The sequence below is a fragment of the Microcaecilia unicolor genome, chromosome 3, assembly GCF_901765095.1.
Source record: "Microcaecilia unicolor chromosome 3, aMicUni1.1, whole genome shotgun sequence".
Taxonomy (NCBI): Eukaryota; Metazoa; Chordata; class Amphibia; order Gymnophiona; family Siphonopidae; genus Microcaecilia; species Microcaecilia unicolor.
The window spans coordinates 382938701-382966148 of NC_044033.1; the positions used below are offsets into that span (position 1 = coordinate 382938701).

At 43.6% G+C, this 27448-nt stretch overlaps 1 protein-coding gene across 4 annotated transcripts in view; it reads right to left on the bottom strand.

Annotated features, from left to right (window-relative positions):
- Nucleotides 1–27448, bottom strand: part of OTOF (otoferlin) — a 762055-nt gene that overhangs the window by 208235 nt on the left and 526372 nt on the right. For all 4 annotated transcript variants that reach the window (XM_030198653.1, XM_030198655.1, XM_030198656.1 and 1 more), the window contains 2 exons: nucleotides 23734–23807; nucleotides 1192–1318 (listed from right to left, as the gene is read on the bottom strand). In XM_030198653.1, coding sequence (XP_030054513.1) covers nucleotides 1192–1318; nucleotides 23734–23807 — 201 coding nt within the window. The remainder of the gene's footprint in view (nucleotides 1–1191; nucleotides 1319–23733; nucleotides 23808–27448) is intronic.

Below are 27448 nucleotides of genomic sequence, written 5' to 3' on the forward strand. Positions count from 1 at the left end.
GCACAACCATTTTGGGTCTGAGACCTTACCGCCAGGCATTGACTTAGCAGTAAGGTCTCACGCTTTAACCGGGTGGTAATGGTCAATGCGCGTCCAAATGCTGATTACCGACCGTGCACCAGAAAATAAAAATATTTTCTGATGCGCATATCGGACACACGTCAAAAATGAAATTACCACCCGGGCCACTTGGTAGCCAGGCGGTAACTCAGAATTGGCGTATATTTGGTGCACGTAAGAATCGCTTACGTGGCTTAGTAAAAGGACTCTTCAACTTCCTATCCCCATATCATTTAGCTGAGTTCACTCCTTTTTCTGCTTTTCGCCATATTCTCCCCAATATGCTCCAAATCTGCTTTCATAATAGTCACTATCATCCCTGCTGGTGGGTCATCTCAGGCCTTGCCTTCAAACTTGCTTTGTACAGGCTTAACATTTAAGTCAACACCTATGCCCACTTCTGTATTAAAATGTAGTCTTTCCTTGCTCATTGGCGGTCCAATACAACTATACCTTGCTGCTGAGGACTTCAACTGCTCTTCTGGGTAGGCAATCTCAGTATCTTCTAGGAAACCCAGTGGTGTTTATGGTTTGCAACTGCCGCTTCACGGATACTTTTTCTTTTTTTTATAACAGAATCTCCCTAACTTTCATACCCAGCTGCTCAGTGTCTCTCACTGGGTCCATCCATAGAGCAGTGATGGAACCTTGCAAAGTTCAAGAGATGCTTTAGAAAGAATCCAAAGTTTATCATATGCCTGAAAGTCCGAGATGGGTATGTTTTTAGTAGTTTTTGTAATGTATCTGAATATATTGGCTTTGAAGAGGATCCCTTTTTTTTCTGAATTATTATATGGCTTGTGACAAATGCAGCAAAGGAATTCAGAACTATTGATTTGTTTCTATATTATACTCAATCACATACAGTGACCTAGACCCTTTGTACAGTTTCCAGTTTGAAAACTGATTACTCATGTACTTTGCAACAACATGGGGTACTGAAAATTATCCACTGCACAAATAAAGTATGGAAGATATTTTCCATGGCAACATGTGCAAAGTGTTTCAAGATAACAGTATGAAAAGTTTGATTTTTGTGTGAATAACATAACATTTAGAAGCCTAAGGACAAAGCAAAACCCTTTTGGAGTCAAACATTTGCCTGTGAGTCTAATGGGATAAGTGGCTTACCTCTTGTTTGACACATTAGTGGTGAGAGCTGTAACTGATGCCAGAGAGATGGTGTCAGGATCGAGGCCCCCGCCCAGCCACATGACTTTCCTATCAAGGTCATCAGCTTCCAGAACCGCCGGTTCATCTGCCAGAGACACAGACACAAGGATGAATGTAGCTTGCCCTGCCTGACATCAAGGACCCAAGGAGATAAATCTGTATCCTGTGCTACATTTCCCAGAGTATCCCAGGTAAATTGGAGCTAGATCAACTTGAGATAGAAGAGGCAATTCCAGAGCTCTGATTCAAAGGATCTTTGCAAGTTTCCAGTCTGGATTTTAGAATTTTTTTTATAGAATGAGTTTTTACCAAATAGGTTTCCAAGACTGCAGAATTGTGCAATACAACCTATTAGAACAAACAGTTACAGTGAAACTGTGGCAGCTTGTCTGCAAAGAGTAATAATCATACCACCCTCTGATTTAACATAGCAGAAATGACTTATGAGCAGCACAGGACAGATAAAAGACAGGATTTCATTATTTGACAGTTTCTCAAAGTACTCTAAGTACACATAATGATAGTTCACCAGCAGAAAAGCAAACTGTGCAATATTTAGTTTTTACACAGGATTGACAAAGAAAGACAATTTAATCTCATTGACATAATCTTTCCTTCTACTGCTTAACTGTCAGACTTAGACAATTTAAACCATCCTTATGAAGACATGAATTAATATTCACCTGCTGCATTAATCATTTGATCTACTACTGACAAGGTGTCAGCTAAATCCACATTTTTAAATAGTCCAGATGTTCAGCACCAACATCCAGATAGTGAGCTGCCCCGACTATCCAGATACAGAGGTCACTGCTGACATTATCAAATAAGTTAGGACAGCCTTTTCGCTATCCTAACTTACACAAATAGCAGACTGAATATTGCCACCACCCAGATAATTCCTGGGACCACCTATGCTCCACCATAGACCATCCTGGCACTATCCAGATAGTTCCTAGGTGGTCTATCAGATACTCAGCAACACTGAGATATGATCCACTGATCCAATGTAAATCCCCACACCCAGCAACACGCACAACTAATGATCGTACAGGACAATATTCAATCTTCATTCCCTTTGACCTTCACGGTGCCTGACACATATCTACCTCATTCGACCACAATACAACCTTGTATTTGTTATCAACCGACTGGCAAACGCCTTTACGGTACTATGTAAGCCACATTGAGCCTGCAAATAGATGGGAAAATGTGGGGTACAAATGTAACAAATAAATAAAATATGATAGAGGTCTATAAAATACTGAGTGGAGTAGAATGGGTAGATATGAATCACTTGTGTATTCTTTCCAAAAAATACAAGCAACTAAGTAGTGAATTTACAACAATCCGAGAAAATATTTCTTCACTCAGTGTGTAGTTAAACTCTGAGATCTGTTGCCAAAGAATGTGGTAAAAAGCAGTTAGTTTAGCAGGGTCTTAAAAAGGTTTGGATAATTTCCTAAAAGAAAAGCCCACAAACCATTATTAAGTTGGACTTCGGAAAATCCACTGCTTATTTCTAGGATAAGCAGCATAAAACCTGTTTTACTGTTCTGGAATCTTGCCAGGTATTTGTGACCTGAATTGGCCACTGTTGGAAACAAGATACTGGGTTTGATGGACCTTTGGTCTGTCCCACTATGACAATGCTTATATTCTTATGTTCTTAGAGTGCACTGAAAATCTCCAGATGGCCCCAACCAGTGCCATTTATTTGGATACTAGCACCTGCTATCCGGATATGTGTTTTTGAATATTAACCCAACAGATGATATCTCTACTTGACATAATAATGAAATATTGCCCTTTTAATATCAGCGAGCAAAAACAGGATGCATAAATGGACATAAGCTAAAAGGCTGTGATTTATTTATTTCTCAAATGTTTATGTGGAGTGGCATAATCGAACGAGGTGCCCAGGTTTTCCTGACGGCATCCTCGCAGAATGTCCCTCGATGGGGCGGGGAAACCTGTATTATCGCAACAAGATGGGCGGCCATCTTTCGTTTCGATAATACAGTCGGGGACGCAAAAATCTCAACATTTAGGTTGACCTTAGAGATGGTCGTTCCTAGAGATGGTCGTCCCTGATTTTCGGTGAAAATGGAAACCGAGGACGCCCATCTCAGAAATGACCAAATGCAAGCCCTTTGGTCGTGGGAGGAGCCAGCATTCGTAGTGCACTGGTCCCCCTCACATGCCAGGACAACAACCGGGCACCCTAGGAGGCACTTCAGTGGACTTCAGAAAAAGCTCCCGGGTGCATAGCTCCCTTACCTTGAGTGCTGAGCCCCCCAAAACCCACTCCCCACAACTGTACACCACTACCATAGCCCTTAAGGATGAAGTGGGGCACCTACATGTGGGTAAAGTGGGTTTGTGGTGGGTTTTGGAGGGCTCACATTTACCACCACAAGTTTAACAGGTAGGGGGGATGGGCCTGGGTCTGCCTGCCTGAAGTGCACTGCAGTACCCACTAAAACTGCTCCAGGGACCTGCATACTGCTGTCATGGAGCTGGGTATGATATTTGAGGCTGGCATAAAGGCTTGAAAAATATTTTTAAAATTTTTTTAGGGTGGGAGGGGGTTAGTGACCACTAGGGGAGTAGGGGAGGTCATCCCCGATTCCCTCCAGTGGTCATCTGGTCATTTAGGTGACATTTTTGTGGCTTGGTCATAAAAAAAAAGGACCAAGTAAAGTCGGCCAAGTGTTCGTCAGGGACACCCTTCTTTTTTCCATTATCGGCTGAGGATGCCCATGTGTTAAGCACGCCCCAGTCCCGCCTTCGCTATGCTTCTGACATGCCCCCGTGAACTTTGGTTATCCCCGCGACGGAAAGCAGTTGAGGGCGCCCAAAATCAGCTTTCGATTATGTCGATTTGGGCGACCCTGAGAGAAGGACGCCCATCTCCCAATTTGTGTCGAAAGATGGGCGCTCTTCTTTTTCGAAAATGAGCCCAATTGCCTTTTCCTCAAGGCTATGAGGCAGTTTATAATAATAAAAAATATACATGCAGAATATATAAAGGGGGAAATTCTATAAATGGCACCGAAAGTAAGGAGTAAATTACACTCAAGCTGTATCAAACTGTATCCCAAATTGAAATTCCTAGCTCAGGCTCACACTACCTGTCTGTTTCTATTGTGGACCCAATGTTTTTCAATGTGGAGAAAAAAGCCTCAGAATCGCCACCCAGCCAGTCCCCCTCAGGGACTATAAGGCATGAGCTCGGCGTGCCATCATATAGCTTTAAAAAAACTTCACATATATAATCAGTCACCAATTCTCTTAAATGTGCTGTTCTATAATTTATGTGTCCACTACACCATCTAACAATATACTGTATCTTCTTGGTGCAAACTTTAAAGTAATCCAAATACGCATATAGTCTACTGAATGCACATCTAGTAAGTCTTGCAAAAAGAAGCCGCCCCAAAAACCACATAGCTCTGTGTTCACGCTCAAGTGTCCTTCTCCCGGTGGCGCTCTAAGTGTTTCCACAGGGGCACAGCTGAGGGAAGACGCAGGGGCTGATGCGGGTAGCATTAGGTGAAATGCTGTTGGTATTTGCGTTTAAAGGTAGACTGGGAGGAAGGATGTCCTGGAGGAGGTGCGCCAGTGGGAGGGCACCAAACCAAAAGTTGGCCTAGGGCACCATGGTCCCTTGAGCTGGCCCTGGTTGCATGTAAGGCAATTTAGGTGTGCAGTGTTATAGAATAACGCATAGGCAGATCTGGTAAGTCCCAATTAGTGTTAATTAACGTCAATAATTGACTTTTAACGGCACAATCTGGTGAAAATACATAACTATTTTCCTGCACACATCTTGATTATTTGCTTCAGGACAAGGCTGTCACTTCCCTTGGTTTTAAGCCTCAGGTGCAGAAAATGTGTAAAGCATCAGTTCCACTCATAGCCTCTTTGCTGACTGCTGTAACCATGTTCTTGCCACTGTCTTTTACAAAATTGCCAAGAACTATAGTTGTTTCTGTCTGGCCTGTCTGCCAGCCCTTCATCATTGCTCTTGTTTCTGTTGAGATATAGACCAACAAATTCTTATGGGCCATCCCTTAGCTGTACAGCACAGGCCACCTGTACTCTACTGTTGGTGTGCCCTTGCTAGACCTAATGTCTGTCCTGTCTCATCCAGCTGCCACCAATGTGTCATCAGAGAAACCAAAAATGTCATTGGTGAAATGCACGCTACTACAGTACCCTCAGCCTTGGCCTGTTCTACCTGGTGCCAGGAATAGAACTGATGTAGAGGCTGGGGATCATCTGCCTACTAAATGTTGTAGCAGCCACTTAAACTCCACGTTCTCAACCACCTGTAGGAGCTGGTCATCCAGGGCAATCATTTCTCCAATGAACCATGTCACCATCTTCAGAACTCTTGCCCTGGGGCAATAATGCTGAAAATCACCCCATCTTCTCCATGGTGACTTGATTACATGGGTGTTGGGTCTGCCACCTCACTGGGGAAAGAGGCTGGGGGCTCAGCTTGGGACATAGCTTTCCACTTTGCTGTAGCTTTCCTATTGCTGCTAGTTGGACTGCAAAGCAGAGTCCCTTGCCTGGTACCAGTGGCTTTTCTTGAAACCATCTCCAATGGCTGTTTCTTCAAACAGTTAGAAAGATGGCCTGATAGCTTTCTTCTAACAATTATTTTCCAACAGTACATGCAATCTGTAAAATGATGATGCTCATGTGCTGTAAAGTGCCTCCACACCTCTGAATTCTTATGAAACCCCCGTCTGCTTCCTGCTGAAACTGGGGCTGAGGGCAGACCAGAATTTGAAAGACCAGTAGCATCCTTCACACTCTCACCCTGCTCTTTCTGGGGTTTGCTCTGTGCTCTGGCAGTCTCACATCCTACTTCCTGTAGCTGCTCTCCACCTATCATGCTTTCAACTACCTTATCCAAACCCTTCACAGCTGCTAAACTTTCAATCTCTTCTAATTCTGGAAACCCATTACACGATGATTCATCTGGTTCTATATTTGCAAAAACCTGTTCTATATGTTTCAGGAGGGAATAGGGTGCACCTACTACTGCAGTCTCATGGCCTCCTAGCCTCCCTCCCACTGCTGTTGGCACTACCCTTCACTCTCTCTGCCTCCTTTTGCCCTTTTGTAGAGACGGGAACAGACAGCTACTGTTTCAACATTTCACTGCAACCTAAATCTGAAACTGCTGGTGCTCTCTTAAAAAAAAAAATAAAAATATCTCTCTTTATCTTGTCTGAATGACCATAATGGTTATAAGACCTACAATACTGATCATCACCACTGCTGGCCCTAGGTCTTTCTTAAGATGCAATTACCTTTTCTTCTCTGCTTCTCTCAAGCATTGATATGATTTAATGAGAAGGAAACAGTTTTTCTGTATTACGTAATGTGTAGGTAGTTTATTCTTACCCCCAAATTCTATATATGGTGCCTTAAGTTGTGCTAGCTAATTTAGCTACATGGCCAAATTGCGCACACGACATAATTGATTAACAAGCCAATCAGCGCTCATAATTGGTACATAACAACCAATTAGCGGCACAAATTTGTTTTAATTAGAATTAATGTGCACAACTTTCTAGGTGTATTCTATAACACAGTGCGTGTAAATTTAATGCGCACAGTCAAAAAGGGGGTATGTCATGGGCATGGAATAGGTGGGTTGTGGATGTTTCAAAAAACTATGCGCACTATTATGGAATACACCCAATTTGCATCTAAGTTAGGCGCAGGTATTTAGGCCTGGTTTTAGGTGGCCTAAATGAGTGCGCCTAAATTTTAGTTGCAAGAAGAGCACGTGAGCGTATTCTATAAAATACATGTAACTTTAGGTGTACTTTATAGAATCACAGTAACCACGTGGTTTTCTGGCACCAATTTTTAAGGTGCCATGTATAGAATTCCCCCTTAATGCGCACATACTACACCTGGTATTAGACAGAAAGCAGACACGGATAGTAATTTTTTTGTTTGTATGGACCCACAAATGCAATAAGTGTCTGCGTGTCTCTGTACCAGAGCCTATATGTTCTCTTTAGTTTCTTTCTGCCTCTAAGCCTGATTTTCTTTTATCCTATCCTATCTGTAGTTAGAACATATGAACATAAGAGTAGCCATACTGGGTCAGACCAATGGTCCATCTAGCCCAGTATCCTGTTTTCCAAACAGTGGCCAAGCCAGATCACAAGTACCTGACTCTTGCTGTCCTGTCATTTATGGAGTCCCTTTCTGCTTCCTTTTCTATTTTAGTCTATACACTGCCCCAGGCCCGGCTTTGTCTCTCAGCAGCCTGCAAGTGACTCCTGTTTCTTCCTTGTCTCTCCCTAATACAGTTCTACTCTTTAGGTAGACACACAAGACCTGCAGTTTTCTTGGCCCAACGGACTATAATATTGTTAGAAACAAAAGGAAACAAATATGACGGGGGGGGGGGGGGGGGGGGGGATTTGAAACCTGTGTCTGAATGGTTCATCTAAAAGGAATAAACCGAAAATGGCCTCATTTATTTTCAAAACATGGCTGTAAATTGCGTGGCTGTTTTGTATTGAACTTATATTTATTTCTAATCCAGTGGTTGAGTCCTACTCTTTATTATTCTCATTTATTTTCAAACAATTGCATATTCCTAGTGCATAAACCTGCATAGAAAAAAATACCTTCACAAATAGCAGGTGGGATTTTGTGCATTTTCTGAATGAAAAAGTTGTACTTTTCTGAATCAATTTTCAAAGGGAAAGTCTTTTTAAGTGTACCTGAATATTAACAAATTGCTGTCTCCAAGCAATTTAAAGGGGCAGGAGCCTCTCATGCCTGCTTAAATCACTTTGAATATTAACGGATTTTTCTTCTCCCACTCTGCCCTTTGTAATTCCTCAAAAGTACATTTGGCATTCTGAAATTCTTAAAAATATGTAGACTGATGTTCAAACAAATTTATAGGTTCACCGGTAACTGGTCTCGAATGGCCAGTCAAAGAGGTCCTCCAACGGTGTCCTGGCAGGCAACAGCACTTTTTATGGGCCATTGTAGCTGTGGCTGTGCTGGACTCCTGTGCTTGCTCAGTTTTGTAGGGAGGAGGGACCAGTGTGGCAGTGACAACCTGTAGAAAGTGTTGCCTACTGCCAGCTGGTAGGTCTTGAGTATCCCCACCAGACATAGCAGCAGATGCCTGGTGCAATTAAAGGGAGCTTGAAACCAAAGTGAGGGTACCCAGACCCCTGAGGCCCCCTCATGGCTACGCTATTGTACATATGTTCAGCACTAAAGGGGAGATTCTATATATGGCACCTAAAAAATTGGCGCTGAAATCAGTGCTCACTAAGCGTATTCTATAATCGGTGCCTAGATTTAGGCGCCGATTATAGAATACGCTTAGTTGATATTTCAGTGCCTAAAACTACTCACATCTGTTTATACCAATGAAAATGTGGCATAAAGCTTGGCGTATAGATTTAGGCGCAGTGGCTCATATTCTATAAATATGCTCATAAATTTCAGAACGCCCACGAAACGCCCATTTTCCTAACTCTAACCATGCCCCTTTTTGCCTGCACTCATTAGACTTTCAGCGCACTTCGTTACACTTAGCGAGTTTTGTGCCTAAATTCTAATCAGTGCCAATTTGTGATCATTGTGGCTTGTTAAGTGCTGTTATCAGTGCTCATTAGCTTGTTAAGTTATGCACATTGTTATAGAATCTGCTTGGATTTGGGTGCGGATCTCTAGGCACACTTTATAGAATCTCAAGGTAAGTACCAACGTAGACACCTAAATTCATAATGCTGTCACACTAACTTAATTGATCCCATGGTATAAACTACAGTGAGCAGCCAAAAATGTTTTATATCTATTTTTCCCTGTTTTTTTTATCTTTGTTCCAGAGTGGAGTGGAGGAGTGGCCTAGAGGTTAGGGTGGTGGACTTTGGTCCTGGGGAACTGAGGAACTAAGTTCAATTCCCAGCACAGGCAGCTCCTTGTGACTCTGGCCAAGTCACTTAACCCTCCATTGCCTGCCACATTGAGCCTGCCATGAGTGGGAAACTGCAGGGTACAAATGTAACAAAAATAAGATAAAAATAAATGTAGTCAAGTGCTCACTCTTTGCAAAGGAGTGTTCGCTATGTGTAAAGAATATGCACTTTTCTTAAAGAGTGTGCACTCTTTTTCCCGATAGTGTGCACGTGTGCAAATCATGCATTTGCAAACCACTGCACATGTGCACACTTTTATGAAAGAGTGCACACTCTTTAACAAGAGTATACCCTCTTTGCATATACCCTTTAATTCTATAAAAGTTGCTAAAAATTGCATGTGCAAATTTGGACATGCGCCCAATTTATGCATGCAATTTCATTGAATAATGAGGTAATTACCACTGATAATTGGCTTGCTAAGAAGCAATTATTGTCACTAATTAAATTAAATTGTAATATATGCATGTAAATTTAGTGGTGGAATCCATGCCTAAATTTAGGCATGAGATCCACACCTAAATTTTACAAGCGAGTTCTAAAAGGGGGCACAGAAATGGGAGAGTCATGGGTAGAACGGGGATGGAATGAGGGCATTTCTAAAATTTACATGCATATTTATAGAATAATGGGGATACCAGCCTAATTTAGGTGTGACGATTTCATTTGGTACAAATGGCCGTGCCTAAAGTTAGGTGCAATTCTCAGACATAAGCGCTACTCTATAAACTGCGCCTAACTTTAAGCGCAGTTTACAGAATAACGCTTTTTTTGTTGCTGATTTTTTTAGTGCCATATATAGAATCCATCCCATAGTGCTCACTGTAAGAAAAGTGCATCTTTAAGAAGAGTGAGCCCTATTATTGGCAATCGGCGAATGACATTTCATTGAAAATGACAGTCCATCCCTATTTGCAAATCAATTATTTTCAGATCCAGAATTGATATTTTAAATACATATTACAAGAGATGACTCTCTTTTTCATAAGACTGAAGATTTGATAGCTTTTAAAGTTTTTTTCCTATTTTCCCCAGCCTACAACAAATGTTTTCAAGCATAAAGTGTGTGTATAATTACAGACATAGAATATAAGTGCATAGGCAATGAATTAATAATTATGCAGAAAATAACAGTGTTTTATCAAATGGTGCCCCCGCTGTTCTCACTCCTACTGTGCACTGACTTTAATGCAAATGTTTCTAAGCTAAGAATCTCCTCTATTGAAGTTTAATGTGAAGTAACAACATTATAAAATAACGAGAAGATTATTTAAACCATAGCTGTTTTATTTGCTTCTTTGGGGTCTCACCAAAGGACCATCTAGCACAGTAGTATCCTGTTTCCAACAATGGTCAATCCAGGTCATAAGTACTGGCAGAATCCTTAGAAATAGCAAGATTCCATGTTACCAATCCCAGGGATAAGCAGTGACTTGTCTAAACCTTTTTAAAATCCAGATACACTCATTTCTGTTCCTACGTCCCCTGGAAATAAGTTCCAGAGTTTAACTATTCATTGAGTGAAAAAATATTTTCTCCTATTTGTTTAAACAATATTACTATGAATCTTCATGGAATGTCCCCTAGTCATTGTACTTTCTGAAAGAAGTAAATAATTGATTCACATTTACCCATCTTACTCCATTCAGGAATGTGTAGACTTCTATTGAAAGAATGGTGCTTACAAAAAAAAGTGAAAGTGAAAAGCACTTCACTTGTTAGACTTCAGTACTTTTTGTCAAGTAGTGTTGAGAAATCTTTATGTATAAGCACATCAGGTTTTGCAATAGGAAAAAACATAGGGGGTCTTTTACTAAAGCTTAGCTCAAGTTATCTGCAGCAGGGCTCATAGGAATAAAATGGGCCCTGTTGCAGATAACTCAAGCTAAGCTTTAGTTAAAGACTCCCTAGTGGGTTGCTGTAGTATGTTCTCTTTTAAGGACTTTAAAACTGAATTGAAAACCTGGCTTTTCCAATTTGCTTTTGGAAAAACAGTCTGATTGAAACTACCAGTACTACCCCTTAACCCTGTTTTTTGTTTTGTGTGTGTATGTTTATTTTGCTTTCTTTTAACTTTACTTGTCTTTAAAATTAACTACCTTGCTTTCCTTTACATTGATGGAGTTTCTTTCCTGTTTTCTATGTTAGCCTGCTCTGTTCTGCCTGTCAGCTAGAGCGGTAAAGAAAGTTTTGCAAATAAATAAACATAGGGGTCTTTTACTAAAGGTTAGCTTGAGTTTTCTGCAGCAGGTCCCATTTTCTTCCTATGGGCCCTGCTGCAGATAATTCGAGCCAATGTTTAGTAAAAGACCCCCATATCCTATATAATAAAACGCACCTCCAACATTCTGAAGCTGACTGCGTGGACATAAGACTTGAGGCATTCGTGCTTCTGTTTACATCTCCTGAAATGATGTCTCCCACTCCGGGTGCGTCAGCAGCGACAGTGCCCAATCACAACATAGCAGCGCGAGCCAACTCTGTCGTGTACCTGTGCTGACGGGGGATCACAACCCCCGACAGCCAAAGTCCTCTTCTCGGCTGCCGCGGCGTTGCTTGCTGAATGATCTGATCAAGTTTCTGTGCATGCATCTGACAACAGATGCACGCACAGAAACTTGATCAGACCATTCAGCAAGCAACGCCGGCGCAGATGAGAAGAGGACTTCGGCTGTCGGGGGTTGGGGTCCACTGTCAGCACAGGTACGCGACGGCAGCGGGGGAGGGTTTTGGGCGGAAAGGGGGGTTGAGAGGGTTGCGGCAGGGGGGTCCAGGGGTCAGTAACACGGAAGGGGGGTGTTGAAATCGGAGGGAGGGAGGGAGGGGAAGTCTGTAACTCGGTGGGAGGGGCGTGAGGGGGCCTTGAACTCGGAAGGAAGGGAGGGAGGCGTGGGTCTCGGAGGGGACAGAGCGAGACAGCAAGGGAGGGTGGGGGATTACCTTGCTAGCATCCGTTTCATTGCCTACCAAAACGGACCTTTTTTACTAGTGTTTAACTAAGGAACAGTTATTCACATCAGTTCCCTGTGCACATCTAGAAGGATGTGATGTGATCCAGAAGTAACCCCTCAGCTGGGAACATCCTCACTTTTGTGATACATTCATCGTGCTTGTCAACTGAGAGAGCAAAGTTGTATATTTTTAACAGGGTTCTCAGTAGACAAGATAAATTAGACACAAAATCTCACCCACCTTTTGAAGACTTGACTTTAAGCTACATATTAAGGGATTCTTTTACTAAGCTGCGGTAGAAAGTGGCCTGTGGTAGTGTGGGCGTGTCTTTTAGGCGCACACTGGGCCATTATTTACCACAGCTAGGGAAAAGAGCTTTTTTTAATGGGCCGGGAAATGGGCGTGGGCTGAAATTAAAATTAGCAGACACTTATTTACAGCCTGAGACCTTACTTCCACCCATTGACTTAGCGGTACGAGCTCACATGTTACCCATGCGGTAACCATGCAGCATGCAGCAACTGCTGATTACTGCTCAGAACACCCCCTGCAGTAGAAAATTATATTCTACATTGGGATTCATCGCATGCCAAACTCAGAATTATTGCCGGGCACATATGCTAGCCCAGTGGTAGTGCTGATTTGGCGTGCACTACCTGTGTGTTAGCCCTTCCACGCCTTAGTAAAAGGGCCCCTGAGGTACCAATGCAGGGATATAAATGTGCAGGGGGTGCAAATTCAGAAATGTTTACTAGTTAATTTTGAGCTTAGAGAGAGTTACTTCAGTATGGTGTCATTATTTGGGGCATTTTCGAAAGAGAATGTTAAATGTTAAGTAGAAAGAGAAGGGCGCCCATCTTCCGACACAAATCGGGAGATAGGCATCCTTCTCGCAAGGTCACCCAAATCGGTATAATCAAAAGCCAATTTTGGGCGCCCTCAACTGCTTTCCATTGCCGGGACAACCAAAATTCACGGGGGCGTGTCGGCACCGTACCGAAGGCGGGACTGGGGCATGATTTAGAGATGGTGTCCTCGGCCGATAATGGAAAAAAGACGTCCCTGACGAGCATTTGGCCGACTTTACTTGGTCCATCTTTTTTCATGACCAAGCCTCAAAGAGGTGCCCGAAATGTCTAGATGACCACCGGAGGGAATTGGGGATGACCTCCTCTTACTCCCCCAGTGGTCGCCAACCCCCTCCCACCCCCCAAAACAATTTTAAAACATTTTTACCAGCCTCTATGCCAGCCTCAAATGTCATACCCAGCTCCATCACAGCAGTATGCAGGTCCCTGGAGCAGTTTTTAGTGGGTGCAGTGCACTTCAGGTGGGCCGACCCAGACCCATCCCCCGTTACCTCTTACACTTGTGGTGGTAAATGTTGAGCCCTCCAAACCCCCTCCAAACCCACTGTACCCACATGTAGGTGCCCCCCTTCACCCCTTAGGGCTAATGTAGTGGTGTAGAGTTGTGGGGAGTGGGTTTTGGGGGGCTTGTGGGGGCTCAGCACTGAAAGTAAGGGAGCTATGCAGCTGGGAGCAATTTGTGAAGTCCACTGCAGTGCCCCCTAGGGTGCCCGGTTAGTGTCCTGGCATGTGAGGGGGACCAGTGCACTACGAATACTGGCTCCTCCCACAACCAAATAGCTTGGATTTGGTCATTTTTGAGATGGGCGTCCTCGGTTTCCATTATCGCCGAAAACCGGGGACGACCATCTCTAAGGTCGACCTAAATCTCATGATTTGGGCGTCCCCGACCATATTATCGAAACAAAAGCTGGACGCCCATCTTGTTTCGATAATACGGGTTGCCCTGCCCCTTTACGGGGCTGTCCTGCGAGGACACCCTCATGACAACTTGGGCGCCCCGTTTCATTATGCCCCTCCACGTCACCCATGTGAGTCTGAAATATCCTTCTGTCTACAGACAACCTCTGTTACAGGAAAGCAACTTCACTTCCTGGGAACCTATATACTACTACTATTTAACATTTCTAGAGCGCTACAAAGTGTACGCAGCGCTGTACAAACACAGAAGAAAGACAGTCCCTGCTCAAAGAGCTTACAATCTAATAGACAAAAAGTAAAGCATTTAAATTTAAAATATTTAAGCAGTCAAGCACAAGAGAACAGTCACAGAAGGACAGAAGATGTTGAAGGGTGGTCAGTGTGATTAGGTGTAACTCTGGTTGGAGTAGTGGGAGAAGGTGATAGAAGAATAGAAATGGGTGAGGTAAAGTAATGAGTGGGTTGATAGGGAGGTTATATAAGACATGTCACTCTAGGGGTGGGTGGGTAGAGGGGTAGGGTGGGTAGGATTAAGTCTAAAGCAGGAGAAGGTATTCTCTGCAGCCTATCTGTGAGATGGAAAATGCTCTCTGAAGCTGCTGCTATAAGTTGTTAGTTTTCTCTCCCTGAAAGAGATCCAAGCCACACCCACGAAGTTCAAACTGTCAGTGGGGAGGGTGAGGGGAGGAAATGGCAGTGCTTGATGAAAAAGAGAGCTCAGTTTGATAGGAGATATACTATAGGATGTCATTCTGAGGCCAGGCTAAGTCTAAAGCAGGAGAAGGTATTCTCTGCAGCCTATCTGTGAGATGGAAAATGCTCTCTGAAGCTGCTGCTATAAGTTGTTAGTTTTCTCTCCCTGAAAGAGATGCAAGCCACACCCACGAAGTTCAAACTGTCAGTGGGGAGGGTGAGGGGAGGAAATGGCAGTGCTTGATGAAAAAGAGAGCTCAGTTTGATAGGAGATATACTATAGGATGTCATTCTGAGGCCAGGCTAAGTCTAAAGCAGGAGAAGGTATTCTCTGCAGCCTATCTGTGAGATGGAAAATGTTGTGCTGCAGAAATGATTGCTTATTTTCCCACTCTGGGGTGCCAGTTAGCACAAGTTGATCTCTGCATGGGTTTCCTTTTCTTTATTTTCTGACAGTTCTGCTGATATAAATGAGTTGTACTTTGTAGACTTAATTGCAGAGCACTTCCCTTTTGTTTTGTGTAAAGCAGAGCTCATAAATGCTTTGGAGCATATGCAAGGCTGAGTAATGACTGAAATATAGTCAAGCAGTTTAACCTTTTTACCCTTAGATATCATTGATCTCATGAGCAGACTTCATCTGTCCTATTCTAGGTATTGCCAATGTAACTACAGCGATGTTGCTTGTTTGAAAAGGGATAAGGAGCCTTGTGTATATTTTAATTAAGTTAATAATGAATTATGTTTCAGATAAGGGTGGGCAGACGTTAAGATCCACGTAAAGGGATGGGTTTTCTTGCTTTTTTTCAAATTCAGAGTGTGACTACATTTTTCAACACCAACTTCTGAAATTTAGAACAAGGCCAGTGCCGGGCAGACTTCTATGGTCTGTGACCTGAAAATAACAAGGGCAAATCAAGGTATATATATGATTGTAAGCTCTTTTGAGCAGGGACTGTCTTCTTCATGTTCAATTGTAAAGCACTGCGTACGACTGGTAGCGCTATAGAAGTGATTTATAGTAGTATACCTTATGTAATGAGTTTATCTTGTTGGGCAGGCTGGATGGACTGTACAGGTCTTTATCTGCCACCATATACTATGCATATGTTTCTAAATTTGCCTTAACACCCGCACCAAGTCATGGATAATTGTCATTTAACTTCTTGTTTGGACCTGGAGACTAGTTTTCAATACTAGACATGTAAGCACAATTGTTCCTTCAATCAACTTAGATTCTTAATTGGCTCTTCTTGAATTGTATGGTATTGTAAACTCTGCCACTTACAACTGTAAGCGCTGCTACTTACGTATGTAGGGAGTAATTTTATCAAGATTTTTCCTTATGTGCGGAAAAAGATTTTACAGAATTGCACTGCTGTTTACACAGATGTGTATATGTGCTCTTGCAAAGCCACAATTACTTTTATGTGTGCTGTGTGTAGGTGTTTCTGGGTCATGGAGGAGAGGTGGAGTTGTGATGTACACACATATTTTATTAAATACAAGTGTACACATGTAGAATATATGCACACTCATAAGGTGGCCTCATGAGAACAGGGAAAAGTATGATCGTATTTGGAGATGGGTTGACAGTCCCTAGGTAGGACATAGTAATCGTACTGAGAGATAAGGAGTACAGTGGAACTGGGGGATAGATTTTAGATCTTCACAAGCACCAACAAGTTCAGAGCAGGTGAAAATGTCAAATGTCAGCATTTGGGTGCTATGGTGGCTGATTCTCGGACTCCACGTTATGTGTTGTCTTTACAAAATCACCACACACAATTTGCTAATTTTCACAGCAGAACCTTATCATCAAATACTCTCTCACTTCCACAGTCACAATCTAATAAATCTTAAGGTCTCAGCAGTGTAATTTGCTGGTGTGTTGACTTTACACTGTAAGATTTACAACATCTACCTCTTCAGATGAAGTGCTATTTGAAAAGGATGTTTATATTAATTTTCCAGTTTATGGCAAATTTATATCATATCTCATATAATGGTAATGCTGGAGTTAACAAAATGAGTTTAACACAGATAACATCAAAGAGCTTAGCAGTTCTACTTAATGAGCATAACTGGCCTTATCAGGATTTAGGCAACATCATCGTCACTGGTCTTTTCCAATAGAGCATTGTTATATTAACTAAACTTTACTTTTTCACTAATATTTCATTGATGTATTTAAATAATAAACTTATCTTGTGTCAGCTCAAGGGTCATTTATCTGACATGAATCATGTTTCGCCATTTGCTTTTTCAAGGATATGACTGTAAGAGTATTTTGTTGGCAAGATGAATCTGGCTTAGTGTGAAGGGGCATATTCTTGATAGAGCAAATAGTGAAACATGATTCATGTTGGATAAATGACCCCTGATCTGACACAAGATAAGTTTGTTATTTAAATATGTCAATCACTATAATACAAGCTATTCCCTTTGCCCACTTCAAAGGGGGCAAGAGGTCATACTCTTTTGTATACCCTACAGAGATCTGTCCCTTCTGGCACTGTTAGCAGTAACAGAATTGTTGGAGGGATAACCAAGAAGAAAACATTGTCATTTAAATGTTACCTGTATATTGAGATTAGTTTCATTCGTGGTCTCTACTTTGTAAAATTAATCCCTTGAATTAGGCCTACAACCAAACACTACACACCAGGAAAAAAGAAAAATTCCTAACACCTGACAGGATAAGATGAATCACTATAAGGCTCATTTTCAAAAGAGAAGGACGCCCATCTTTCAACACAAATTGGAACTGCTTTCCGTCGCAGGAAAGGCCAAAGTTCAAGGAGGTGTATCGGAGGCATAGTGAATGTGGGACTTGGGCGTGCCTAACACATGGACGTCCCGACCCATAATGGAAAAAAAAGGGCGTCCCTGATGAGCACTTGGACGACTTTATCTGGTCGTGTTTTTTCTTTCGATCAAGGCACAAAAAGCTGGCCGAAATGACCAGATGACCACCGGAGAGAATCGGGGATGACCTCACCTTACTCCCCCAGTGGTCACTAACCCCCTCCCACCCTCAAAAATATCTTTAAAAATATTTTTTGCCAGCCTCTATGCCAGCCTCAGATGTCATACTCAGGTCCATCACAGCAGTATTCAGGTACCTGGAGCAGTTTTAGTGGGTGCAGTGCCCTTCTGGTGGGCGGACCCAGGCCCATCCCCCTCCCTACCTGTTACGTTTGTGAAGGAAACAGTGAGCCCTACAAAACCCACCAAAAACCCACTGTACCCACATTTAGGTGCCCCCCTTCACCCATAAGAGCTATGGTAGTGGTGTACAGTTAGGGTAGTGGGTTTTAGGGGGGGTTTGGGGGGCTCAGCAGACAAGGTAAGGGAGCTATGTTCCTGGGAGCATTGTATTAACTCCACTGCAGTGCCCCCTAGGGTGCCCGGTTGGTGTCTTGGCATGTCAGGGGGACCAGTGCACTAGAAATGCTGGCTCCTCCCACAACCAAAGGGCTTGCATTTGGTCATTTCTGAGATGGTCGTCCTTGGTTTCCATTATTGCCGAAAATCAGAAATGACCAAGTCTAGGGACGACTATGTCTAAGGACGACCAAAATTTCAAGATTTGGGCGTCCCCAACCGTATTATCGAAACGAAAGATGGACGTCCACCTTGTTTCGATAATACGGGTTTGCCCACCCCTCCTTCAGGACGTTTTGCGAGGACGTCCTCAACAAAACTTGGGCGTCCCTTTCAATTATGTCCCTCTATATATCCCAACAACAGGCAAAGAAGTGTACTGAGCTGCACCCACAGGGTAAATTTGAATAGGCTCTCAGATATCACAATAAAACTACCTGCTTCCTGTAACTTAAACAACAGGTGAGGATAAATAAGGTTGGGACTTTGGAAGGCCTTTTCATTTATTTTATCCACAGGTACAAATAGCTCCTACATATGAAGTATGGCAAAGAAACAGAGGACCCCCTAAAGCTGCAGCTCTCATTACAGCCTCTGCTTCTGTCCATACTGATTGCTTGGCCTAAGGTAAGATTCTGGACTCTTGTCAAAAATGAATGCACGTTGAAGCCCTCATGACAGAAGTACAAGAACTAAGATATTTGGTGGCAAGACTAAGAAGCATCTGTGACAACCAGAAATCCATCCCAGACATGCATGCTGAAACACTGGGGATCTTCAGAAAAGGGAGAGAAGATCTTGAGCAGGAAGAGGACACCTGGATTGGCCACTGTTGGAAGCAGGATACTGGGCTTGATGGACCTTCAGTCTGTCCCAGTGTGGCAATGCTTATATTCTTATGAAATAGGGAGACATGCATGTATAGACATGCAGTAAATGTGATTCACATGTAATATGATTGTATAGCTTGTGGAGATGCCAGGAAAATTGGGATACACGTTTCCCTACTGGCTGAGCATCTAGGACTAGATTCAGTAAATGGTGCTGAAAAAATGATGTCCCAAAAATCCTCACAGAGTGCTACTCTATAAATGGTGCTCCGAGTTGTGTGCTTATAGAGTAGTGTTAGAGCCAATTTCTGTGCCAAACTTTGGGCGTGAGGATTTAAACCAAATGAAACCCGGTGTAAATCCTGGCATGTAAGTTAGGAGCAGATCCATAGTATTCAGTAATACTGCACACATCTTTAGTGAATGCCCCTGAACCACCTATGCCACTTTCATGGCCACACCCCCTTTCAAGTTACGTGCTAAAAGATTTGCACGTGGATCTTTGTAAGATAGTTCTTAGCCAGATGTGCACACAAATCAAAATCGTTGCCAATTAACACTAATAATTGATTGTTAGCACCCAATTATAGGGGCTAATTGGCTCATTAGCCAATTTAGTTGCGCATGCATCTCAGGATAGCGTGCAATTTTGCAAGCATAAATTTGCACATCATTTATAGAATCTGGGGGCTAATATATAAAATGAATGGAGAATTGCCAACAACTTTCCCATATAGGTGCTGCTATTTTTCAATATGCAATATAAGTACAATGGCCACGGATGAATTAGCCTGAGGCCTGGTTCATACAGGCTTAAGGCATTGTGACTGTCTTTCTGGTCCCTGCAGAACAGTGGTCACTAGTGATGTACCAGCATCCATGTGTAAAATAGCTGCCAGGAGGGGGCGTAACTTCTCGGAACAGGTGTGTGACCTCCTGGCAGTCTATGTACTTGTCCACGAGATGTGTCTATTTCAACCTGGGAGAATAAGGTCAAAGCACACTGGGGTAAGAAGGATCTGGAGGAGATCCAGATTGTCCTGTCATGGTAAGCTATATTGACCTGCAAAGGCCCACCCTTGGCTAGTAACTGTAAAGTCAGGAATGGAAAGTGGGCACATAGCACACATGCCCAGCAAAACAGCTCCTGACCAGAGCACAGGGGCAGTGTGCAGTGGCTGCAAACACACTCTTCTGCATTTCAGCACTGCACTAAAGTGCCATGTGAGGAAAGATGCAGGAGGTTCCAGTTGGCCAACACATGCTGAGAACACCTACAGCCTTGAAAGCTATACCCACCACAGCCAGAGCTACCATCCATATCCCCTGACACACCCATCTCTACATCTGGCCATCTACCAGACCCAAAGGCAGAATGATCAGTGCCCATTCCAGAGCCTGTAATGCCGATAAACACAAGCCACTGAGGAGGTGTACTGACACTGCCCCTCACACTGCTGCCTAAATGAAATGCACAGTAGGCCATAGCCACTACTAGGTCATGCACAAGCCTCAAAATGTACCAGGTACACAAGCTACAGTCCATTAACTTGGCCTGTCACAGCAGTACACACCCCGAAGCAGTTCCTGCTTTTGCCAACCTGACAGGATGGGAAATGTGTTTGAATATTTACTTTAAAAAGAGCAGTATGGGGGCAATTCTATAATTTGGCACCTCAAGTTAGGTGACGCAATGTTGTATGCTGAGTGCCAATTTTATAAAAACATCTTGGTGCCAAGATTCCATTATAGAATATGCATTGACTTGCCTATGTCTAGGCATGTCCATTCATGCCAGGTCAACAGCTGTTGCAAGTTGACGTGCCTAAGTACACTATGCAGTGCACACAACTTGAGTATTCTGTATAGTACACACATTAAGTAGTAGAGATACCCATCGAATGATGCATTCTAACGAATGTGTTTTAAACAGAGAACTTGATAAGATTGTAGCCCTTCTGTGTTAATTAAAAATTCATAGATGTTCCTTTATCTGTAAAATACATAAATATGAACACAGCCTGATCTAACATTTGAAGTCAATATTGCAGTATCATATGGTGTGTATACTGTACTTCCACTGGCCAGCCTTCTAAATTAATAAATAGAGACTTTCAACTGGCAATGAACTGTTTGCATTTATTTCTAATTAATTTTATAGAATTACCCTGTTAATGTGCAGTAAACCCCATATTAAACACCTAATACAACATAATAAATATGATGCTTAATAATACTCATATTCTGGTGAGCTTTCCATATATAACTCTTTCTGAAACAATTTTTGTCCATGACACAATCCTGTCACCAATAAAATCTGTTACCAAATAGGTTTGCATTTGGCTAAAATTGATTTAACACTTTCTTTACTCGCATGTACACATTTATGCTTAACTGTTCGAGGAGGAAATATTTTTTCACTCAACGAATACTTAAGCTCTGGAACTCTTTGCTGGAGGAGGTGGTAACAGTGGTTTGTGTATCTGGGTTTAAAAAAAGATTTGGACAAATTCCTGGAGGAAAAGTCCATAGTCTGCTATTGAGACAGAGAGGGGAAGCAACTGCTTGCCCTGAGATTTGTAGTATGGAGTGTTGCCATGATTTGGGTTTCTGGCTTGGCCACTGTTTGGAAAACAGGATACTGGGATAGATGGAGCACTGGTCTGACCCAGTATGGCTACTCCTATGTTCTTGTTCTCTAAGATCAGCCAGCAATATTCAAACCACACCGGGCCGCCTTCAAGTAAAGTACATGAAGCATCATCCTCCACCATTCTGAATACAGTACACGGAGGCTCATATACCATCAGTCACAGTACAATATATAAAGATTCATCCAGCATCATTAGAGAGAGATTAATGTACTACCAAGGACAATATAATACATGTAAAGCCCTATTTTACATAGAACATTGAGAATGGAATTGAGATGTCCAGGTTAGGATGTGCCCAATTTCAGTGATGTTTAACAAAAGACTCTGCTGAATATGGAGCCTTTGGTAAAATACCTACAAGGGCATGTATGAGTGTAGGTGTATTTGCTGGCACACCCAGTGGGAGCAGCCATTTTCCAAATATACATATGGAAAAACTATATAACATCCACATGTATATGGCACCGGTTCTGTGTTTTGCTGTCCAATTTTACAAACCAACACATTTAAATACAGCCGATTAAGAAGTGAGGCCACAATTTTTATTTTCTTTATTGTATAGATGGAAATAAACAGTGGGAGATTAAGGAGAATTACTGTTTTAGGGACCCTTTTACTACACCGTGTTAGGCGCTAACATGTGCCAAAGGTAACTTAAAATGGTGTACCATGGGACATACTCAGATGTTCAGCAGTAACTTCCAAATGTGCGCACGCTAACCGTGAGCTAAAATTTTCTTTTTTGGGCGTTGTGCCACAGGGCAGAGAGTGGGCATTCCTGCGCTGATTAGTGAATGGATAGCACAGGAGCCCTTATCACCATGGTAACTGCACATGAGGTAATTTTTCAAAATACAAAAAAGCTATCTTTACGGCTGTAGCACAAAAGGCCTTAGGGCCACGTTCTATAAACGGCGCCTTAAAAATTGGCACAAAAAAACCAGATAGTTAGTGTGATTCTATAAACTGTGCCTAAAGTTACACATAGTTTATAGAATATGCTCATGCGCCATTCTTGTGAGTAAAATTTAGGTGCAACCATTTAGGGGCCATGTAAAACCTAAATATCTGTGCCTAAGTTAGGCACAGATCGGGTGTATTCCATAATAGTGCATATAGTTTTTTGAAACAAACATAATCTGCACATTCCATGCCCATGGCCATGCCCCCTTTTCGACTGCATGCATTAGAATTTACGTGCATAGTGCTATAGAATACACCTAGAAAGCTGAAATAGTGCCGCTAATTGTTTGTAAAATACCAATTATTGGCACTGGTTGGCTTGTTAATCAATTAAGTTGTGTGCTCAATTTGGCTATATGGCCAAGTTAGCACACACAACTTAAGGCACCATATGTCAGGTCTCAAAGCAGCAATTAGGTTTGTGAGCCCTTGGGCCACTGCCAAGGAGTGGCAGTGGCAGGCAACAGACAACCGAAGATCCGAAAGCACTGCAACTAAACAGCGAACTGAGTAGAAGCCGAAGCATGGAAGGACTGAGGGCAGAGTCTTAAATAGTGTAGAAATTAGGCCTAAACTAGCACAGCTGAAATCAAGATGGCTGCCCCCATCGGTGACACCGTATGCCCAAATATGGGCTTCCTTCCTGAAGCTGCCCTACTCCAAGATGGCTGCCATAACCTAAGCTGCCCCCTACTAAGATGGCTGCCCAAACCTGGAACAAGCCCAAAACCAAGATGGCCGTCCGATCCTCCGGTGCCCATACTCTGCATAGACAGGGAAAGTGACACCATATATAGAATGTGGGGGTTAGTGTGCAGGAAAGACCTGAGTTATGGCATGCTAAGGCCACTTATACTGCTGCTTAGTAAAAGGACCCCTAAATCCTTAAAGACCTGGTCGAAACAAACACTTTAAATAATTCCTGTGTGTGCTGAAGTAAAACCTGATGGGGAAATTTAGTCCCATAAATGTGTATTTCCTTTATAAAATGGAGAATACATGTGTAGATTCTTGTTCTGCCCAAGGCACGCCTAAACAACACCTCCCATTTCATCCCCTTGAAATCTCTGAATAATTTGATCTCCATGTGCAAACAGCAGCTTTTTGAAATTGTCATATATGTCTCTGCACATGTAAATGCTGCTGTTTACATATGGAGATGCTTTAAAATAACCCCTCCAGGCTCATGGAGTATATGTAGCACTATTTACAGAACACGTGGAGGCTCATTTGTGTAGTACAGTACCTTGCCTTTTGTTGTCCTCTTTGGGTGGACGAGTTTTGCCCAGCTTCATAGCTGAAAATACTCCTTTGCCCACTCTGCAGTAAAACAAAATCAGATGCATTTTTCATTGTGTTCTGTTCAATTTTTGACATGTTTGGAACCAGTTAAAATGGCATCATACTGTAATCACTGTTTTCAGGGAACTGTTATCCTTTCAGAAATGAGCTGTATTTTTTTCTTACATTTGTACCCTGTGCTTTCCCACTCATAGCAGGCTCAATGTAGCTTACATATTATATACAGGTACTTATTTGTACCTGGGGCAATGGAGGGTTAAGTAACTTGCCCAGAGTCACAAGGAGCTGCCTGTGCCTGTAGTGGGAATCAAACCCAGTTCCCCAGGACCAAAGTCCACCTCTCTAACCACTAGGCCACTCCTGAAGTTAGTGTATTATTGAAAAAAAAAAAAATAATAATTTGGTCACTAAGTTGAAATACGCAGTTTTCTATGACTTGTAAAGAATAAGAATTCATTTTGATTAGCATAGTTTGATACAGCAACTTTTTCAATGAACCCACAAGGATGTCCAGCCATTGAGCAGTCTCTCCCACCTACACAGGCTGCCCCCACACTAACCTAAACATTCATATCCAACACCTGAATGATATTCTCAGGGAGCTCCAAACAGATCCAAACCACTGGTGACAGCTGAAGGCAGGCCAATATTGTACTACTACTACTACTACTACTACTACTTGACATTTCTAAAGCGCTAGTAGGGTTACGCAGCGCTGTACAATTTACAAAGAGGGACAGTCCCTGCTCAAAGAGCATACAATCTAGTAGACAAGTGAACGGTCAAATTGGGGCAGTCTGGATTTACTGGACGGTAAGAGTTAGGTGCCGAACGCAGCAATGAAGAGGTGGGTTTTAAGCAGAGACTTGAAGATGGGCAGGGAGAGGGCTTGGCGCATGAGCTCAGGAAGGTTGTTCCAAGCATAGGGTGAGGCGAGGCAGAATGAGCGGAGCCTGGAGTTGGCGGTGGTGGAGAAGGGTACAGAGAGGAAGGATTTGTCCTGTGAATGGAGGTTTTGGGCGGGAACGAAAGGGGAGATGAGGGTAGAAAGGTAGTGAGGGGCAGCAGACTGAGTGCATTTGTAGGTAAGAAGGAGAAGCTTGAATTGAATGCGGTATCTGATTGGAAGCCAGTGAAGTGACCTGAGGAGAAGGGTGATATGAGTATATCGGTTCTGGCAGAATATAAGACGTGCGGCAGAGTTCTGAACAGATTGAAGGGGGGATAGATGGCTAAGTGGGAGGCCGGTGAGGAGTAAGTTGCAGTAGTCCAGGCGAGAGGTAATGAGAGCGTGGACGAGAGTTCGGGTGGTGTGTTCAGAGAGGAAAGGGCGAATTTTGCTGATGTTAAAGAGGAAGAAGCTACAGGTCTTGGCTATCTGCTGGATATGCGCAGAGAAGGAGAGGGAGGAGTCAAAGATGACTCCGAGGTTGCGGGCAGATGAGACGGGGAGGATGAGGGTGTTATCAACTGAGATAGAAAGTGGAGGAAGAGGAGAAGTGGGTTTTGGTGGAAAGACGATGAGCTCGGTCTTGGACATGTTCAGTTTCAGGTGGTGGTTGGACATCCAGGCAGCAATGTCGGATAAGCAGGCTGATACCTTTGCCTGGGTCTCCGCGGTGATGTCTGGTGTGGAGAGATACAGCTGGGTGTCATCAGCATAGAGATGATACTGGAAACCATGAGATGAGATCAGGGAGCCCAGGGAGGAGGTGTAGATTGAGAAGAGAAGGGGTCCAAGGACAGATCCCTGGGGAACACCAACAGATAGGGGGATGGGGGTGGAGGAAGATCCATGAGACTGAACTCTGAAGGTGCAGTGGGAGAGATAGGAGGAGAACCAGGAGAGGACAGAGCCCTGGAACCCAAATGAGGACAGTGTGGCAAGAAGTAAGTCATGATTGACAGTGTCAAAAGCGGCGGATAGATCGAGGAGGATGAGGATGGAGTAGTGGCCTCTGGATTTGGCAAGGAACAGGTCATTACAGACTTTAGAGAGTGCTGTTTCTGTTGAGTGTAGAGGGCAAAAACCGGATTGAAGTGGATCGAAAATGGCATGAGAGGAGAGAAAATCAAGGCAGCAGCTGTGAACGGCATGCTCAAGTATTTTGGGGAGGAAGGGTAGGAGGGAGATGGGGCGGTAGTTGGAGGGACAGGTAGGGTCAAGTGATGGTTTTTTGAGGAGAGGTGTGACTACGGCGTGCTTGAAGGTGTCAGGGACAGTTGCAGTGGAGAGAGAGAGATTGAGGATATGACAGATGGAGGGGGTGTCAGTATGAGAGATGATGTTAAGTAAGTTGGTGGGGATGGGATCAGAAGAGCAGGTGGTGCATTTCGAGGAGGAAAGAAGGCGAGAGGTTTCCTCCTCGGTGATGACAGGAAAGGAGGAGAAAGGGGCCTGGGTTGGTTGGTTGAGGGCGAGGGTTGAAGGGTGAAGAGGACATGACTTGGTAGTGAACTCAAGGTTGATCTTTTGCACATTGTCGCGGAAGTAATCAGCCAGTGATTGAGGAGAGAGCGAGGGGGGTGGGTGGGAGCGGAGGGCACTTTGAGGAGGGAGTTAAGGGTGGCGAAGAGACGACGGGGGTTGGAGCTGAAAGAGTTGGTCAATTGGGTGTAATAGTCCTGTTTGGCAAGGAATAGGGAGGAGTGGAAGGAGGATAGTATGAATTTGTAGTGAAGGAAGTCTGAATGGGTGCGAGATTTCCTCCAGAGGCGTTCAGCAGATCGGGCGCAGGAGCGAAGGTAGCGGATGCAAGGGGTCATCCAGGGCTGGATTAGCACGCTTTGTGGGATGGGAGGTGGATGGTGCGAGAGTGTCCAGAGCAGAGGAGAGAGTGGCATTGTAAGCGGAGACAGCCTTGTCGACAGACTCGGAGGACATGATGAAGGGGAGGAGATTAGAAATACTAGAGGATAGGGTGGGAGGGTCAATAGCCTGGAGATTCCTGGAGGTAGTGGTTAAAGTTGGACGGGGCTGAGGGGGGGGTGAAGTAGTGTGAAGGTGATTAGGTGATGATTGGAGAGAGGAAGAGCTGAAGCGTGGAAATTAGAGGGAGAGCTGGAGGAGGAGAGGACGAGGTCGAGACAGTGGCCGTCTCGGTGAGTAGGGGAGATGGAGCATAGCTGGAGGTTGAAGGAGGATGTTAGAGTGAGGAACTGAGAAGCGTGAGGGTCGGATTGGTCATCAACGTGTATGTTAAAGTCTCCGAGAATGAGGGACGGAGATGAGGGTTCTAGAAAAACGTAAAGCCAGGCATCGAAATCGGTGAGGAAGGAAGAGAGGGATTTATTAGGGGGGCGGTAAATGACTGCCATTCTGAGTGGCAATGGGTAGAATAGTCGGATGGAGTGTGCTTCAAAGGATGAGAAGCAGTGAGACTGCAGTAGGAGGAGGGGTTGGAAACTACAGGAGGGCGAGAGTAGTAGCCCGACGCCTCCACCGCGGCCAGCTGGGTGGGGAGTGTGGGAGAAGAGATAACCTCCATGACAAAGGGCTGCGACTGAGGCAGAGTCGTCAGGGGAGAGCCAGGTTTCAGTTAGGGCGAGCAGTTGAAGGGAACGTGAGATGAAGAGATCGTGGGTGAAGGGCAGTTTGTTGCAGACCGAGTGGGCATTCCACAAGGCACTTGAGAAGGGGAGGGAAGAGGGGGGGAGGA